Source organism: Anomaloglossus baeobatrachus, chromosome 8 (assembly GCF_048569485.1).
Source record: "Anomaloglossus baeobatrachus isolate aAnoBae1 chromosome 8, aAnoBae1.hap1, whole genome shotgun sequence".
Taxonomy (NCBI): Eukaryota; Metazoa; Chordata; class Amphibia; order Anura; family Aromobatidae; genus Anomaloglossus; species Anomaloglossus baeobatrachus.
Window position 1 is genome coordinate 240,028,231 of NC_134360.1, and position 18,156 is coordinate 240,046,386.

Here is an 18,156-nt window from a genome sequence, read left to right on the forward strand (position 1 = left end):
TGGTGGAGTGTAGCCCACCAGGGCTGTCTTCACTTCATGGGCAGGTATCTTTGACCTGGCATCATGGAAGCCTGTGGCACTTACTAGGCCTCTTGACATCATGAGGGAAATCAGTCATGATGTTGTGTGAGGCCTAGTGTCTAGACTTCTCATGATGTCATGGAGGCACCGAGGATGTTGGGACAGGGGTGAAGACTATCGTGATCTCTACTGTATTAGTGAGGCATGAAGCTTTAGCATCACAATGCCACTATCAGGACACAGGTCCTGGTGTAGAGAGTGGTGGTGATCATGGCCTTGACACTGGGAGACATTGCAGTCTGGGTGACCGGGACGTTCTGATGTATAGAGGTGTAGATCTCCTCATGTGCTGTCACCTGTGTCTATCTCAGGTATCACGGGAAGCCTCCTCCTTCGATGTCACCTATACCGCCGTTGCCATCTCTCATTCTGGACGGATGGTTTTCACTGGCACATCCACCGGGACTGTGCGCTCCATGAAATATCCGCTACCTCTTCATAGGGAATTCAACGAGTACCAGGCACATGCGGGTCCAGTCACCAGGGTAAGAGCTCGCGTCCTGTCCATTGAGCGTCGTGTCATCGACCTGAATAACTTCTACCTTTTAGATTAGGGTATATGATTTTCTGACGGATACCTCCACTGTCTAGTCATATAACTGCATCTTTGGCCATAGAACGCCATTTTTACCTTTCCTGGCATGAAAGGGACGTGTGGTTATATTTGGGGATTTTCCTCCTATGCGCTGCAATGGGTGAAAAGCTGGCATTTTTACAACACAGTTGTCTTGCTTGACCTTCAGCTGATGGTGACATACGATGACCAGAATCTCCTGTCCATTTCTGAAGACGGGTGTCTCATGGTGTGGAAAATTTCAGACAAGGAAAGCCGAGGCCTGAAGAGGGATAAAGATTTGATATATGCAGAGGAAGTCCTGATCACCAAGTCAGACCTGGAGGAGAAGGTGAGGGTCATCATCATCATCATCATCATCGCATACATCTGCTGAGGAGCTTCACTGTACATCTATGTGAATGATACGAGTTATACCTTAATTGATGTGGGCATTGGACACTGTGTAATACTTCATTTCTCCTGTGGTGGCGCTGCAGGAAAAATGAGTATATACTGTAAGCTGCTAGGCACTTTGTGATCTGCATAATGTCTACAAGCAGGGGTTGTCCATGGTGGAGTTTATGCCCCTACTTTTTCGAGTCCCATTATAGATCAGAGGATTACGATAGCTTAATGCCCAGTTGTACACAGAGCAAGTGATATAATGTGTATATATATATCTGTATATAGAACCAGGTAATGCTGGAGCTGAAGACACGTGTGGAGGAACTGAAAATGGAGAGCGAGTATCAGCTCCGACTGAAAGACATGAACTACAACGAGAAACTAAAGGAACTGACGGAGAAATTCATCCAAGAAATGGAGGTTCTGAAAACCACAAACCAGGTATGAAACTTGTGACCCGCACCCCATAATCCTCATCATCTGATGGAAGCTCGGTCATCACCATCACTCCTATCATTCAGGTATTGAAGGCCGAAGCCGAGAGACAGGAGCTGAAACATCAGGAAGATCTAGCCGATGTCCTAGAAAGACATTCCCAGGAGCTGCAGGATCTAGGTACAGAGGGGGGTGTAGATTAAATATAAGGGGGCAAAAAAACATTATTTATATATATATATATATATATATATATATTATTGGTGATTTTTGTAGATATATTCTATCTTTTTGCGACTCCCTTCTAAAATTAAATGGTGATCTGTCTCCATACAGTTGTAATACTTTTCACTTTTTTTTATTCTAATCAGGCTTTTCTTGCTTTTCTTGCTTTTCTTACTTGTATCCTATAGTGGGGAAGTTGGGTGACCTCCATTGTAGCCTGGCGTTATAGATTCTGGGCTCCAGGTTATAACTCAGAGAATTATTTAGACTTGACGCAATTGTAGCAAAGCCTCAGATATCAGACGTATTAAAGGGGTGGTTCACCCATATTTTTTATTTTCTAGTTCGATATTATATTGAGAAACAATGTTTCTCTCATATACCTTGTTTTGGCAATAGTGGCTGTGAGAGGCGCTATTGCAGACCGCTGTTCCCCAATCCGGTGACGTCACGTCAAGTGCCGCACACGTCACATCCCTGTGGCCGGCTGCAGTCTTCCTGACTCACTGAGCCCATCTGCTCCCTCCTCCCTCACAGCAGAACACTGCAAGCAGGAAGACACGCTGTGCTGCGCTGTGACGGAGGAGGGAGGAGAGAGAAGGGAGGAGGGAGCAGGGAGCAGATAGGCTCAGTGAGTCTGGAAGAATGCAGCTGGCTGCACGGATGTGATGTGTGCGGCACTTGACGTGACGTCACCGGAGCGGGGAACAGCGGTCTGCAATAGCGCTTCTCACAGGCACTATTGCCAACACAAGGTATTTGAGAGAAACATTGTTTCTCAATATAATATCGAACTAGACAATAAAAAATATGGGATAACCACCCTTTTAAGGCTTCACAGGTTGGATGGAAACAAGAATATTCGCTGAAAGCTGTCAAAGATCTTGAAAATATCAAAGGATTGATATTCATAAGGGCCTGATTTGGAGTTTTGTAGGCCAGTCTTAAAGGGAATCTGGCACCAGGTTTTTGCTCCCTACTCTGAGAGCAGAATGATGTAGAGACAGACATCCTGATTCCAGTGATGTGTCACTTACTGAGCTGTTTGCTGTCATTTTGCTAAAATCAATGTTTTCTCTGCTGCAGATCTAGCAGTTATACAGAGCTCATGAATATGTTGGACTACCTGCAGCAGGCCAAGTAGTCCTGCAATGATAATCTCCTGCTGATTAAACAGTGATTTTATCAAAACTACACTAAGCAGACCAGTAAGTGATACATCGCTGGAATCAGTATCTCTGCCCCTACGTTAAGCCCACTTTACACGTTGCAATTAGTTGTACAATCGCATTTGCGATGTGACACGCCCAGGTTGCATACGGGATCTATGAGATTTCACGTTGGTCGTTCATTTGCTGTCACACGAGCGTTAGTAGTCTATGTTAAATTGATCAATGTTATGTGCGATCCTTTAGATCATGTGATCTGTGACGTATGCATTGGGCACCTTTTTTTTTTTTTTTATTTATTGACTTGCCAAGCGTGTGTAATGTGTAGGGATGTGTTTTTACTATGTCATCTGCCATTCAGCTCTGCTAGATGGCCGCTGACAGCAGACACAGACAGCCATGTAGCAGAGCTGAATGGCAGATGACAGCAGACACAGACAGAGCCGCACTGTCAGAATGAACTCGGGTGAACTTCACCCGACTTCATTGTCATGCTGCGGCTCTGTCTGTGTCGCGTCCTGATTAGCGGTCACCAGTGAAGGACTCACCGGTGACCGCTAATCTCCTAAATTACTGAAGTTAGCAGCCCTCTCTCATACTCACCAATCCCCGGCGCTGCACGGCATTCACACTGCTCCGGCGGCTTTTACTGTTTTGAAAAAGCCGGCCGCCCATTAAACAATTTCGTATTCCCTGCTTTCCCCCGCCCACCGGCGCCTATGATTGGTTACAGTGAGACACGCCCCCACTCTGAGTGACAGGTGTCACACTGCACCCAATCACAGCAGCCGGTGGGCGGGTCTATACTGTGTAGTGAAATAAATAATTAAATAATTAAAAAAAAACGGCGTGCGGTTCCCCCCAATTTTAAAACCAGCCAGATAAAGCCATACGGCTGAAGGCTGGTATTCTCAGGATGGGGAGCTCCACATTATGGGGAGCCCCCCAGCCTAACAATATCAGCCAACAGCCGCCCAGAATTGCCGCATACATTATATGCGACAGTTCTGGGACTGTACCCGGCTCTTCCCGATTTGCCCTGGTGCGTTGGCAAATCGGGGTAATAAGGAGTTATTGGCAGCCCATAGCTGCCAATAAGTCCTAGATTAATCATGTCAGGCGTCTATGAGATTTCTTCCATGATTAATCTGTAAATTACAGTAAATAAACACACACACCCGAAAAAATCCTTTATTAGAAATAAAAACACAAACATATACCCTGGTTCACCACTTTAATCAGCCCCAAAAAGCCCTCCTTGTCCGGCGTACTCCAGGATGCTCCAGCGTCGCTTCCAGCGCTGCTGCATGGAGGTCACCGGAGCTGCAGAATACACCGCCGCTGGTCACTTCCACGCAGGTAATGAAGACAGCCGTGCGATCAGCTGAGCTGTCACTGAGGTTACCCGCTGTCACTGGATCCAGCGGTGGCCGCGGTTAACCTCAGTGACAGATCAGCTGATCGCGCGGCTGTCTTCATTACCTGCGTGGAGGTGACCGGAGCGGCTGTGTCTGCTGCAGCTCCGGTGACCTCCATGCAGCAGCGCTGGAAGCGACGCTGGAGCATCCTGGATTACGCCGGACATGGAGGGCTTTTTGGGGCTGATTAAAGTGGTGAACCAGGGTATATGTTTGTGTTTTTATTTCTAATAAAGGATTTTTTCGGGTGTGTGTGTTTATTTACTGTAATTTACAGATTAATCATGGAGGGTGTCTCATAGACGCCTGACATGATTAATCTAGGACTTATTGGCAGCTATGGGCTGCCAATAACTCCTTATTACCCCGATTTGCCAACGCACCAGGGCAAATCGGGAAGAGCCGGGTACAGTCCCAGAACTGTCGCATATAATGTATGCGGCAATTCTGGGCGGCTGTTGGCTGATAGATATTGTTAGGCTGGGGGGCTCCCCATAACGTGGAGCTCCCCATCCTGAGAATACCAGCCTTCAGCCGTATGGCTTTATCTGGCTGGTTTTAAAATTGGGGGGAACCGCACGCCGTTTTTTTTAATTATTTAATTATTTATTTCACTACACAGTATAGACCCGCCCACCGGCTGCTGTGATTGGGTGCAGTGTGACACCTGTCACTCAGAGTGGGGGCGTGTCTCACTGTAACCAATCATAGGCGCCGGTGGGCGGGGAAAGCAGGGAATACGAAATTGTTTAATGGGCGGCCGGCTTTTTCAAAACAGTAAGAGCCGCCGGAGCAGTGTGAACGCCGTGCAGCGCCGGGGATCGGGGATCGGTGAGTATATGAGAGAGGGGGATAGACTGACATGGACAGAGAGTGAGGGACAGAGATAGTGACCGACTGACAGAGATTAGGGAATGACAGACATTGTGAGGCGCTTCAGAACGCAGCTTTTCAGCTGCGCTCTGAAGCGGACCTTTTTTAAGCTGCGGTGCAGAGCGCACACCTGCGCACATAGCATCAGACAACAAAATCGTATGAGGGATGTCACACGTTACAATTGACTAGGTTCGTGCAACAAAACGCTCAATTCTAGAGAATGATACGATGTGTTTGCGATCAACGGTTTTGCGTTCAATCCTGATCGCAAGTAGCTGTCACACGCAGATACCTCACAAACGATGCCGGATATGCGTCACTTACAACTTGACCCCAACGACAGATTGTGAGATATATTGAAGCGTGTGTAGCGGGCTTTATACTGCTTTCAGATTAGGTGGGGAAAACCTGGTGACGGGTTCCATTTAATGAAGGCACCGCACCTCTTAATGTATTAGGTGCTTCTTAGAGCTGCTGCGTCTCCATTCAGGGGCTTGAGTACATCTCTAGCATAATTTTGGTGGTGTACAGTAAATTTTGGTGAATTTGCCGTACAGACTTCACCAATCCTCGTCCTGCCTCAGCTACGTCCACTTTAGCAGAGCTGCCGGGACTGGAGTAAAAGCAACAAATGTCGCAACATTTTTGCTTAACTTCGAACTTCAATTTTTTTTTTAACATTTCTAGTTTTACTCCAGAAAACTGGTGAAAACACCGTGCAGAATCGCGTCCATAGTGTATTAGAAAGATCCAGAACTTTTCATAATACAGCAATTAAAGGTGTTTTACCAGCAATTATAATAGCGGTTATATGTGGTTGGTGGGAAAAGCCTTTTAAATTAAAATGAGCCTTTGGAAGAGTTGATTAGAGCTTGCAGCCCCGATCACAGCATTGGCAAATGGGAGTAACAAGGGTCCTGTAGGGTCCTCTCTTCACCTCCATTACAAATACTTGTGTTCAGCTCAGTTCATCATCAATGCTAAAGTGTAATTTCTTACATTAATTCTCTTTCCTTTAGTCCAAAGCAGCCGCACAGACGCGACCGTCTCCATTCCTGCTGCTGGGATAAGAGGTTTAGGCTAATGTGCCCACGGGACTATGTACCCGCGGATATGTCCGCAGGTTTCCCGCAGCTGATCCCCGGAATCCGCAGCTATCCATTGCTGCGGGATTCCAGCGAAATAGCTGCGGTAAACCTGCGGACATTCGTGCGACTTACCTGCGGAAGTCCCGGCCTCTATCTCCATAGTGGAGTGGCCGGAACGTCGCAGATATTTCCACAGGAATAATTGACATGCAGTTACGTGCAGCTGCGAGAAATCCGCAGCATATTCCGCAGCCGCACATACCGCAGCATGGACACAGCACTCGCCATGTCCCATAGGGTAACATGGGGAGTGTCTGTACATGCTAAAACCTGCAGATTTATCTAGAAAATCCAGATAAATCTGCAGGCTTTCCACGGCAAAATCCGCGGGTGCGTAGACTTACGCTGATGTTCATCCATCCTTTGCTCAAAAGATACCTTGTGATTGTCCTGATTTGTCCCTTTTCTTTTTAGAGGCTGCAAATAACCAGAAGTTACTGCTGGAGTATGAGAAGTATCAGGAGCTGCAGGTGAAATCGCAGCGGATGCAGGAGGATGATGAGCGGCAGCTGCATGAACTGGAGGAGAGTAAGAGCCAAGCCTTGGATGAACTGACCGAACACTACGAGGCCAAGCTCCACGAGAAGACGTCTCAGCTCCAGCAGGTGTCACTTACTGTCCTACATACATGTCTCTTTACAGTCTAAGGCCCCCTACACAAGTTTGTGCAAAAAAACAAATGTTTTGCACTGTCTGTGGTGTAGTTACGTATGTCCGTCCGTGTTTTCCATGTGCTGTTCATGTGCTATCTCTGTGGCATCTGGACAACATGAGCTTGTATACTTAACTGTCTCCGGCGCTGCTGTCACACTTGCTTCTGGGTCCGCAGTCTGTGCAGTGAATATTCATGAGCATAATGAGCAGGCCCAGTGTGCCGCCTCTGCAGCGGTCGAACCGCTCGGATCCAGGGGTGGTGATTACTCGTGGCTCGAGGGTCTCCGGACCGGGGGCTAGGGGCTACACTCAGATGAAGAAGGGGATTATTTACAGGGCATAGGTATAGTTGGTGACACCACCAGTGGTGTACGGTAATTGGGAGTACCGCCACTGCCGTTGGGAGTACACGGGGTGATGGAGTGGGGCAGCTAGATGACGTTACCCTCCACGGGTAGGGGAATGCCCCGGGACTCTGGATGGTGCTATGGGATGCAGGGGGGAGCGCAGGCTCACTGGTTGCAGGGGTCAGTCGGGTTCTCACCCAGCAATAAAGCAGACGCTGACAACAGGGTAAACCAAGTCTATGACTGCCGCTGTCTCCTGAGGGGAGTTCGTCCGGGTCCCGTCCCCTGCAGCACTGCCTGGTGGTCTGTAACCTGCCTCCTGGCACATAATTTAGAGTGTCCTTTGTGGCCGTCAGCTTGGAGCTTTCCGGGCCCCGCTCCCCGCTATGGCTAAGTGAAGGAGCCTGATCTCAGGCGCTCACACTTAGGATTTCAGTGGGCCACTTGTTTGGAAAGCCCTATCCCCCTCGTTGCGCTAGTGCCCCGATCTCTGAGCTTCCTGGGAACAGTCCATAAAGGCCCTGTCCTCCGCAAGTTAATTGCCGGGTCGCCTGAAGCTTCTCCCCGATCTAGGGTCTGTGTACCCCGACGTGCCTTCGATCCCAGACCGGTGATTAGGACCAGGCTGCTGACCGTCCTCCAAGACAGGTCACAGGCACCTAGCCTCAATCCCCTGCGACCGGGGGTCCGACTCCTCTAGGTCCAGACCACCGTCTGCGACCTAGTCTGCTTCTCCCCTGAGAGCTACAACTCCCAGCTTCCTCAGAGCTCCTCACAGCTCGAGGGCTACCACTCAACTGACTTGTCACCTCCCACCTCCCTGCCTGACCCCTAGGTGGGCGGCCCTATTCCAGCTTAAGCAGCCCACCGGTGTGCCCGGCAGGTGTGGTGCAGGGTGTATCTAGGATTTGTGAATGCTGGTGGAGGCAGTACTGCAGGATGGAGACCCAGACCATGGGGGGTTGAGTCCTGCACTAAGAAAAAGAGCGTGCAGTAAACTGTGACGACCTGAATAGTCCAGGAGCGTCACACCAGAAGCAACAGCAGCCCCGGAGACAGGTAAGTATAAAAATACATTTATTTCTCAGTTTCCTCCGGCACATGTCATACTGATGTCACACAGGTCACATCAGTGTGCGGTCCGTGTGACATCCGTGCTGCCGGCAGAAAATGGACATGTTGCCGTGTGAAGCACACAGACACACATATGATCCACACGGACACACGGTCCATGTCAAAACACGGACATGTGCGCAAGCCCAATGATATTAATGGGTCTACTGGTGTCCATGTTTCCGGCACGTGTGAAAACGGACGTCACATGTACCGGAGACACAGATGTGTGAAGGAGGCCTAAGGGATTTCTTATAATAACTACATATCTGATCATAGGGACCACCTCTGATATCTAAATTACTCATTTGTATTTTTTTTTAACTGGATGGGCGCAGGGTGAAATTTGTGATGCTTTACAAAAGAGCTTAGGGGTTGCACAAAGCAGCCAGGAAAATGGTGCCAGTCATGATGGAGATGAATACAATAACAGCAGACAATAAAGGGCACTTTACAAACAGCAACATCGCTAGCAATGTCGCTGGTGAAAGCACCTGCCCCCGTCGGTTGTGCGTCACGGGCAAATCGCTGCCCGTGGCGCACAACATCGTTAGGACCCGTCACACGGGACTTCCCTGCCTGGTGGCGTTGCTGTGGCCGGCGAACCGCCTCCTTTCTAAGGGAGAGATGCGTTCGGCGTCACAGTGACATCACTAAGCGGCCGCCCAATAGAAGCGGAGGGGCGGAGATGAGCGGGATGAACATCCCGCCCACCTCCTTCCTTCCTCATTGCAGGCGGCCGCAGGTACGAGGTTGTTCCTCGTTCCTGCGGTGTCACACATAGCGATGTGTGCTGCCGCAGGAGCGATGAACAACCTGCGTCCTGCAACAGTAACGATAGTCGGGAAAGGAACGACGCGTCAACGATCAACGATAAGGTGAATATTTTTATTCGTTAACGGTCGTTCGTGTGTTTCACACGCAACAACGTCGCTATCAAGGCTGGATGTGCGTCACGAATTCCGTGACACCAACGACATTTCGTTAGCGATGTCGTTGCGTGTAAAGCCCGCTTTACTGGTGGAAACATTTAGTCTTCATATTCATTAGCTCACCATTGTGCACCCATATTTGCCGGCAGTTCTTGAATTTTGATCGATTTGTCTAGCTCAGTTGGGAAAATTATTTCCAGGACTGGTGAGAATGTCATCCATGCCTGGTATAGAGGAGGCCACGAGCTTCTCTCAATGGTCACCAGACCGGATAATTAGAAAACATTTTTCCCATTTTCCTTAGACTCAGGATGAAGCGCGTCAGCAGCTGAGAGAATTTGAAGAAACAAAGAAGCAGATTGAAGAGGATGGAGACCGAGAGATCCAGGACATCAAGATAAAATACGAGCGGCGTCTGCGGGAGGAGAGGGAAAACTCCCTGCGACTGAAGGGGGAGAGTGGAATTATGAGGAAGAAGGTACAGTGTTTACATTATGTATACATGCTAAGCTCGGAACCAGCAGCACCAAATAGTATGCCGATTTCTGCAATGCAAAGGGTGAAATCTCGGGTCAACTTGTGGCATTTCCACCTCAAAATCCACAGCAAAATATACACAATTTGGTGCATATTTTGCCGCTGCGGAGTTGTTGTATATTTTCTATGGGACAAGTCTAATCCTTTCCCACTTCTCCCGCTTTAGTTCAGCAGCCTACAGAAAGACATTGAAGAGCGGGCGGCCGACATTGAGAAGCTGAAGCTGGAGGAGCAGAAGCTGCAGGGTGTTATCAAGTCTCTGGATAAGGACATTCAGGGGCTGAAGAGAGAGATCCAGGAGAGGGATGAGACCATACAGGACAAGGCGAGTCCGGCTCCAAGGATAATTAGCAGATATTTCCACTGCAGTATAGTAAGGGGCACTTTGCACACTGCGACATCGCAGGCCGATGCTGCGATGCCGAGTGCGATAGTCCCCGTCCCCATCGCAGCTGCGATATCATTGTGATAGCTGCCGTAGTGAATATTATCGCTACGGCAGCTTCACATGCACTCACCTGCCCTGCGACGTCGCTCTGGCCGGCGAACCGCCTCCTTATTAAGGGGGCGGGTCGTGCGGCGTCACTGCGACGTCACACGGCAGGTGGCCAATAGGAATGGAGGGGCGGAGATGAGCAGGATGCAAACATCCCGCCCACCTCCTTCCTTCCGCATAGCCTACGGAAGCCGCGGTGACGCAGGTAGGAGATGTTCCTCGCTCCTGCGACTTCATACACAGCGATGTGTGCTGCCGCAGGAACGAGGAACAACATCGGACCGTCGCATCAGCGTAATTATGGATTACGCCGACGCTGCACCGATGATATTACGACGCTTTTGCGCTCGTTAATCGTATCATCTAGGATTTACACACTACGGTGTCGAGAGCGACTCAGGAAGTGCGTCACTTTCGACATGACCCCACCGACATCGCACCTGCGATGTCGTAGTGTGCAAAGTGCCCCTTAGGATCTCTGCGTGCTGGGAATGAATGGAAATCACTCCCACAGGTTCATGGGATGTTACACAGTGTCTCCTTTGTATATAAGTAATTTTTTAGGAACATTGTCGTAGATCTCACATCTCGATGTCTCTGGTATTTCCAGGAGAAGAGAATCTACGATCTGAAGAAGAAGAACCAGGAGCTGGAGAAGTTCAAGTTCGTTTTGGATTATAAAATCAAGGAACTGAAGAAGCAGATCGAGCCCCGAGAAAACGAGATCAAGGAGATGAAGGAGCAGATCCAGGAGGTGACTCGCTCACCCTACTTTCTCCCTTCAGCTGATCAGAAGTTGTAGGCGATGTTCACATGCAGCATTTTTGGTCTCTTGGCAGTAAAAACGCTGCGGTCAAAATGCAGGTTTTGCTGCATGTTTTTTATTTTTTGTTATGCATAACATGGGATTTATCATTTACCAAAAACACAGCAAACCTGTTTGCTGCATTTTTTACAGCAGTTTTGCACTTTCTCATTGCTTTCTATGGATGAAAAATGCTGCAAAACCACTGAAAGAATTGACACGCTGCAGTTTTTAAAAACGCTGCATTGCTCAAATTGAGTGAGGAAAAAAAATCATCGCCTTTGCTGGTAATGAAAAACACAACTTATTTTCTGCAGAGAAAAGCGCAGTAAAAAATGCTACAAAAACGCTGCGTGTGAACAAAGGCTTGTGTTTCTAGAGGCTGCAGCTTTTTTGACTGGACTTTAAGGAATGGGAGCATATTATTTCCACTCCCCTCTTTAGTTAATAAACTGCATCAGAATCTGCGTGCGTGTATAAATCCAGCCTTAGGGCCTGTGCGCACGCTGCGGATTTACCGCGGATTTCGCCGCGGATTTGCTGCAGAAAATGTGTCTAACATTGCTGCAGTCATTCCCCAGCAAATCCTATGGGTTTGAAAAAATGCTGTGCGCACACTGCGTTTTTTTATACCCGCGGATTTTCCGCTGCAGAATTAATGAGCATGTCACTTCTTTTCCGCAGGTACCTGCGGTTTTTGCCATAGATAATGGTAAAAACCGCGGGGACCAAACTGCGGAAAAAACACAGCAAAAATGCAGCAAATTGCCGCAAAAACGCGGGTGCGGTATTCTGCGAGAAGGTGCGGATTTTTCTTAAGAAAAGTCCATTTTCTAGTGCGCACAGGGCCTTTCTCTGGAAATGAAGCATTACGTTTCCCATTCTGGCATACATATTTGATACCAATAGTTTAACCATTTAGATACCAGGGTTTCTATTGATATCTTATATAATTGGTTTCTTCTGTCACTCACACCAGTTCCCTCAAAATGTAATGACGGGATGACAGTTAGGGGTACTTTGCACGTTGCGACATCGCTACTGCGATCTCGTCGGGGTCAAATCGAAAGTCACGCACATCCGGCGCTGGTAACGACGTCACAACGCGTAAAGCCTAGATGCACCGATAAACGATCGCAAAAGCGTCGAAAATCAGTGATCTGTGTAGCATCGGTCATTTCCATAATTTCGCTGCAGCGATGGTACGATGTTGTTCCTCGTTCCTGCGGCAGCGCACATCGCTGTGTATGAAGCTGCAGGAGCGAGGAACATCTCCTTACCTGCGTCCCGGCTGCAATAAGGAAGGAAGGAGGTGGGCGGGATGTTTATGTCCCGTTCATCTCCGCCCCTCCGCTTCTATTGGCCACCTGCCGTGTGATGTCGCTGTGACGCCGCACGACCCGCCCCCTTAGAAAGGAGGCGGGTCGCCAGCCAGAGCGACGTTGCATGGCAGGTGAGTGCATTTGAAGCTGCCGTAGCGATAATGTTCACTACGGCAGCTATCACAAGATATCGCATCTGCGACGGGGGCGGGGACTATCGCGCTTAGCATCGCTACAATCGGCTAGCGATGTCGCAGCGTGCAAAGTACCCCTTAGATGTCATGGCAGCCAGGCCTGCTCAACTACCCTGATGGAATAGGAAAAAAATGTAAAAACAAATCCAAAATATAAAAAAAAACCAAGGTAATAGTAATAAAAAACCACTTGTTACAATAAAAAAATAATAATAAAAAAGTAAAGCAATAGTGATGTATTTTTATCCCTCATGGTGAACGCTGTAATTAATTGCTGTTTTTTTATATTCTACCCCTTAATATTTTGATATCAGAATAATCTCATATTTTGTGACTGTCTCTATCAGATGGAGGCAGAACTGGAGCGATTCCATAAGCAGAACACACAACTGGACCTGAACATCACAGAACTGAAGCAGAAGCTGAAAGCGACTGAGCGGGAGATGCAGAAGGAAAGACAGAAGGTGAGGATGGGCCGGGGCCTCGCGCTCCTCAGCATCACTGGACACTTTACATATAATCCCTGTATTCACATCCAAAGCTGCGCTCACTGACAGTTTCTGTTACCTCTCAGGTTCCAGATTTTGACAGTGCAGCGATAGCAGTAACCAGGGATGCATACAATGGTGGCATGTTTCCTTCTATAAAGAAGTGTATACAAGATCCCCGGATCACTCATGATCATGTGACGTGGAATCTGTTGTGTCCGCAGGTTCGTGACGTGGAAGCTTTGGTTAAACGCTTTAAGACCGATCTGCACAATTGTGTGGGATTCATCCAGGAGCCTAAAAAGTTGAAGGACAACATCCGGGAGCTGTATACAAAATACGTGCAAGAAAGTGACGCAGTGAGTGCACCCATATATCTCCTGTATAGCGGACTGTATAATATATCTCCTGTATAGCGGACTGTATATATCTCCTGTACAGAGGTCTGTATATATCTCCTGTATAGCGGACTGTATATATCTCCTGTACAGAGGTCTGTATATATCTCCTGTATAGAGGTCTGTATATATCTCCTGTACAGAGGTCTGTATATATCTCCTGTATAGCAGACTGTATATATCTCCTGTACAGAGGTCTCTATATATCTCCTGTACAGAGGTCTGTATATATCTCCTGTACAGAGGTCTGTATATATCTCCTGTACAGAGGTCTGTATATATCTCCTGTACAGAGGTCTGTATATATCTCCTGTACAGAGGTCTGTATATATCTCCTGTATAGCAGACTGTATAATATATCTCCTGTATAGCAGACTGTATATATCTCCTGTATAGCGGACTGTATAATATATCTCCTGTATAGCGGACTGTATATATCTCCTGTACAGAGGTCTGTATATATCTCCTGTATAGCAGACTGTATATATCTCCTGTACAGAGGTCTCTATATATCTCCTGTACAGAGGTCTGTATATATCTCCTGTACAGAGGTCTCTATATATCTCCTGTACAGAGGTCTGTATATATCTCCTGTACAGAGGTCTGTATATATCTCCTGTACAGAGGTCTGTATATGTCTCCTGTACAGAGGTCTGTATATATCTCCTCTATAGCGGTCTATATATATCTCCTGTACAGAGGTCTGTATATATCTCCTCTATAGCGGTCTATATATATCTCCTGTACAGAGGTCTGTATAATATATCTCCTGTATAGAGGTCTGTATATATCTCCTGTATAGCGGACTGTATATATCTCCTGTATAGAGGTCTGTATATATCTCCTGTATAGCGGACTGTATATATCTCCTGTACAGAGGTCTGTATATATCTCCTGTACAGAGGTCTGTATATGTCTCCTGTACAGAGGTCTGTATATATCTCCTGTATAGCGGACTGTATATATCTCCTGTACAGAGGTCTGTATATATCTCCTCTATAGCGGTCTATATATATCTCCTGTACAGAGGTCTGTATATATCTCCTCTATAGCGGTCTGTATACATCTCCTCTATAGCGGTCTGTATACATCTCCTCTATAGCTGTCTGTATACATCTCCTCTATAGCGGTCTGTATACATCTCCTCTATAGCGGTCTGTATACATCTCCTCTATAGCGGTCTGTATACATCTCCTCTATAGCTGTCTGTATACATCTCCTCTATAGCTGTCTGTATACATCTCCTCTATAGCTGTCTGTATACATCTCCTCTATAGCTGTCTGTATACATCTCCTCTATAGCGGTCTGTATACATCTCCTCTATAGCGGTCTGTATACATCTCCTCTATAGCGGTCTGTATACATCTCCTCTATAGCGGTCTGTATACATCTCCTCTATAGCGGTCTGTATACATCTCCTCTATAGCGGTCTGTATACATCTCCTCTATAGCGGTCTGTATACATCTCCTCTATAGCGGTCTGTATACATCTCCTCTATAGCGGTCTGTATACATCTCCTCTATAGCGGTCTGTATACATCTCCTCTATAGCGGTCTGTATACATCTCCTCTATAGCGGTCTGTATACATCTCCTCTATAGCGGTCTGTATACATCTCCTCTATAGCGGTCTGTATACATCTCCTCTATAGCGGTCTGTATACATCTCCTCTATAGCGGTCTGTATACATCTCCTCTATAGCGGTCTGTATACATCTCCTCTATAGCGGTCTGTATACATCTCCTCTATAGCGGTCTGTATACATCTCCTCTATAGCGGTCTGTATACATCTCCTCTATAGCGGTCTGTATACATCTCCTCTATAGCGGTCTGTATACATCTCCTCTATAGCTGTCTGTATACATCTCCTCTATAGCGGTCTGTATACATCTCCTCTATAGCGATCTGTATACATCTCCTCTATAGCGGTCTGTATACATCTCCTCTATAGCGGTCTGTATACATCTCCTCTATAGCGGTCTGTATACATCTCCTCTATAGCGGTCTGTATACATCTCCTCTATAGCGGTCTGTATACATCTCCTCTATAGCGGTCTGTATACATCTCCTCTATAGCGGTCTGTATACATCTCCTCTATAGCGGTCTGTATACATCTCCTCTATAGCGGTCTGTATACATCTCCTCTATAGCTGTCTGTATACATCTCCTCTATAGCGGTCTGTATACATCTCCTGTCTATATATTTGTAGACTTTTCTTTGTCGCTCCATTGGGAGACCCAGACAATTGGGTGTATAGCTTCTGCCTCCGGAGGCCACACAAAGTATTACACTTAAAAGTGTAAAGCCCCTCCCCTTCTGCCTATACACCCCCCGTGCATCACGGGCTCCTCAGTTTTTATGCTTTGTGCGAAGGAGGCACACATCCACGCATAGCTCCACATCTTAGTCAGCAGCAGCTGCTGACTATGTCGGATGGAAGAAAAGAGGGCCCATAACAGGGCCCCCAGCATGCTCCCTTCTCACCCCACTCTGGTCGGCGGTGCTGTTAAGGTTGAGGTACCCATTGCGGGTACATAGGCAGGAGCCACATGCTGTTTTCCTTCCCCATCCCTTAATGGGCTCTGGGTGAAGTGGGATCCTAATCGGTCTCAAGGCACTGGGACCGTGCTCCCTCCGCAGCCCCTGGGGAATCTGCTGGACAGGAGCCGGGTATCGTCAGGGACAAGGCCCTGCTACTGTGAGGTACTCTGTGTCCCCGTGGGGACCACGCATGGAGCGCTTGTGCCATATATACTGCAGCACTGCTGGGTGTGTTAGTGCGCCGGGGACTACCGCGCCGGCCGCGCTTATATGCCGGCCGCGCTTATAACTTTAGTCCCCGGCTTTTGCGGCCTAGTATCGCATATTCCCGCCCCCAGGCCTGTCAGTCAGGGGAAGGGCAGGACGCTGCACAGGACGTCAGCGCTGAGGGCTGGAGCATACTTTGTATCCTCCTCCCCCCTCATTCAGCACAGTGGGGCTCCAGATTCCCGCACTTTCTAGGGCACGCCCACGGCCCCCTCCTCCCCACAGAACGCCGGCAGCCATTCCTGTCAGCACTTCTGACGCTGGGGAGGAGAGACAACAGGCTCTGGGAGGCCCAGGCAGGGAATCTGGTGTTCACACAACCGCTTTGAGCGGTCGGTAAGCAGCACCTGAGGTGCTGGCCCCACTGAGTGCCGGAGTGTTCATATATATATATGCTTATATGCTATACATTTACACTGTACGGTCGCACTGTTGATTTTTGGCTATATACCCTCCTGGATTGTACTCAGAGGAGACAACAGCATGTCGTCCGCAAAAAGCAAGGGTGCCAAAGCACAGGCTTACTTTGCAACCTGTACCTCATGTGCGGCTATACTACCGGCAGGTTCCACTGACCCTCATTGTGTGCAATGCTCGGCCCCTGTGGCACTTACTCAGCCGGAGCCTCTGCTACTGGTGGCCCAGGTGGAACCACCTGCTACCACTGTCCAGGTGACAGGGACGGAGTTTGCATTGTTTGCTGACAAGCTGTCTGAGAGTATGGATAAATGGTCTGCTAGGATACTAGAAGCCTTACAGTCCAGACCGGTGACTCAGGCCCCGGGCACTGTTCAATCATTGACCTCAGGCCCCCCTCAATTGGAGCAGCAAAGTGCTCCTGGGGTGACCCATGGGTCCCAGGGTGAGGTCTCTGACATGGACCGCAGTCCCAGGCCGCCTAAGCGGGCTCGCTGGGAAATTCACTCGACTTCATCACACTGTTCAGGGTCTCAGCAGGAGGACTCTCCGGATGATGAAGCGGAGGTAGCAGATCAGGATTCTGATCCTGAGACCGCGCTCAACCTGGATACACCTGATGGTGACGCCATAGTGAATGACCTTATAGCAACCATCAATCAGGTGTTGGATATTTCTCCACCTGCTCCTACAATTGAGGAGTCAGCTTCTCAGCAGGAGAAATTCCGTTTCAGGTCTCCCAAGCGTACATTGAGTATGTTTCTGGATCACTCTGACTTCAGAGAGGCAGTCCAGAAACACCGAGCTTGTCCAGATAAGCGTTTTTCCAAGCGCCTTAAGGATACACGTTATCCCTTCCCCCCTGACGTTGTCAAGGGCTGGGCTCAGTGTCCTAAGGTGGATCCTCCTGTCTCCAGACTGGCGGCTAGATCCATAGTAGCAGTGGAAGATGGGGCTTCACTCAAGGATGCCACTGACAGACAGATGGAGCTATGGTTGAAATCCATCTATGAAGCTATCGGCGCGTCTTTTGCTCCAGCATTTGCAGCCGTCTGGGCACTCCAAGCTATCTCAGCCTGTCATGCGCAGATTAATGCAGTCACACGTACATCTGCTCCGCAAGTGGTGTCCTTAACCTCTCAGGCGTCGGCGTTTGCATCCTACGCCATTAATGCTGTCCTGGACTCTACGAACCGTACGGCGGTAGCATCCGCCAATTCGGTGGCAGTCCGCAGGGCCATGTGGCTACGTGAATGGAAGGCAGACTCCGCTTCCAAAAAGTTCTTAACCGGTTTACCATTTTCTGGCGACCGCCTGTTTGGTGAGCGA

General features: G+C 48.4%; 2 protein-coding genes across 2 annotated transcripts in view; one reads left to right on the forward strand and one right to left on the reverse strand.

Annotated features, from left to right (window-relative positions):
* EBNA1BP2 (EBNA1 binding protein 2) overlaps positions 1–18,156 on the reverse strand; it is a 68,297-nt gene that overhangs the window by 37,611 nt on the left and 12,530 nt on the right. The gene's annotated exons all lie outside the window — the stretch shown is intronic.
* Positions 1–18,156, forward strand: part of CFAP57 (cilia and flagella associated protein 57) — a 48,042-nt gene that overhangs the window by 22,311 nt on the left and 7,575 nt on the right. The window contains exons 11-20 of the mRNA XM_075320433.1: positions 393–566; positions 825–986; positions 1,328–1,483; positions 1,564–1,657; positions 6,728–6,918; positions 9,664–9,837; positions 10,063–10,221; positions 11,003–11,146; positions 13,061–13,177; positions 13,426–13,560. Coding sequence (XP_075176548.1) covers positions 393–566; positions 825–986; positions 1,328–1,483; positions 1,564–1,657; positions 6,728–6,918; positions 9,664–9,837; positions 10,063–10,221; positions 11,003–11,146; positions 13,061–13,177; positions 13,426–13,560 — 1,506 coding nt within the window. The remainder of the gene's footprint in view (positions 1–392; positions 567–824; positions 987–1,327; positions 1,484–1,563; positions 1,658–6,727; positions 6,919–9,663; positions 9,838–10,062; positions 10,222–11,002; positions 11,147–13,060; positions 13,178–13,425; positions 13,561–18,156) is intronic.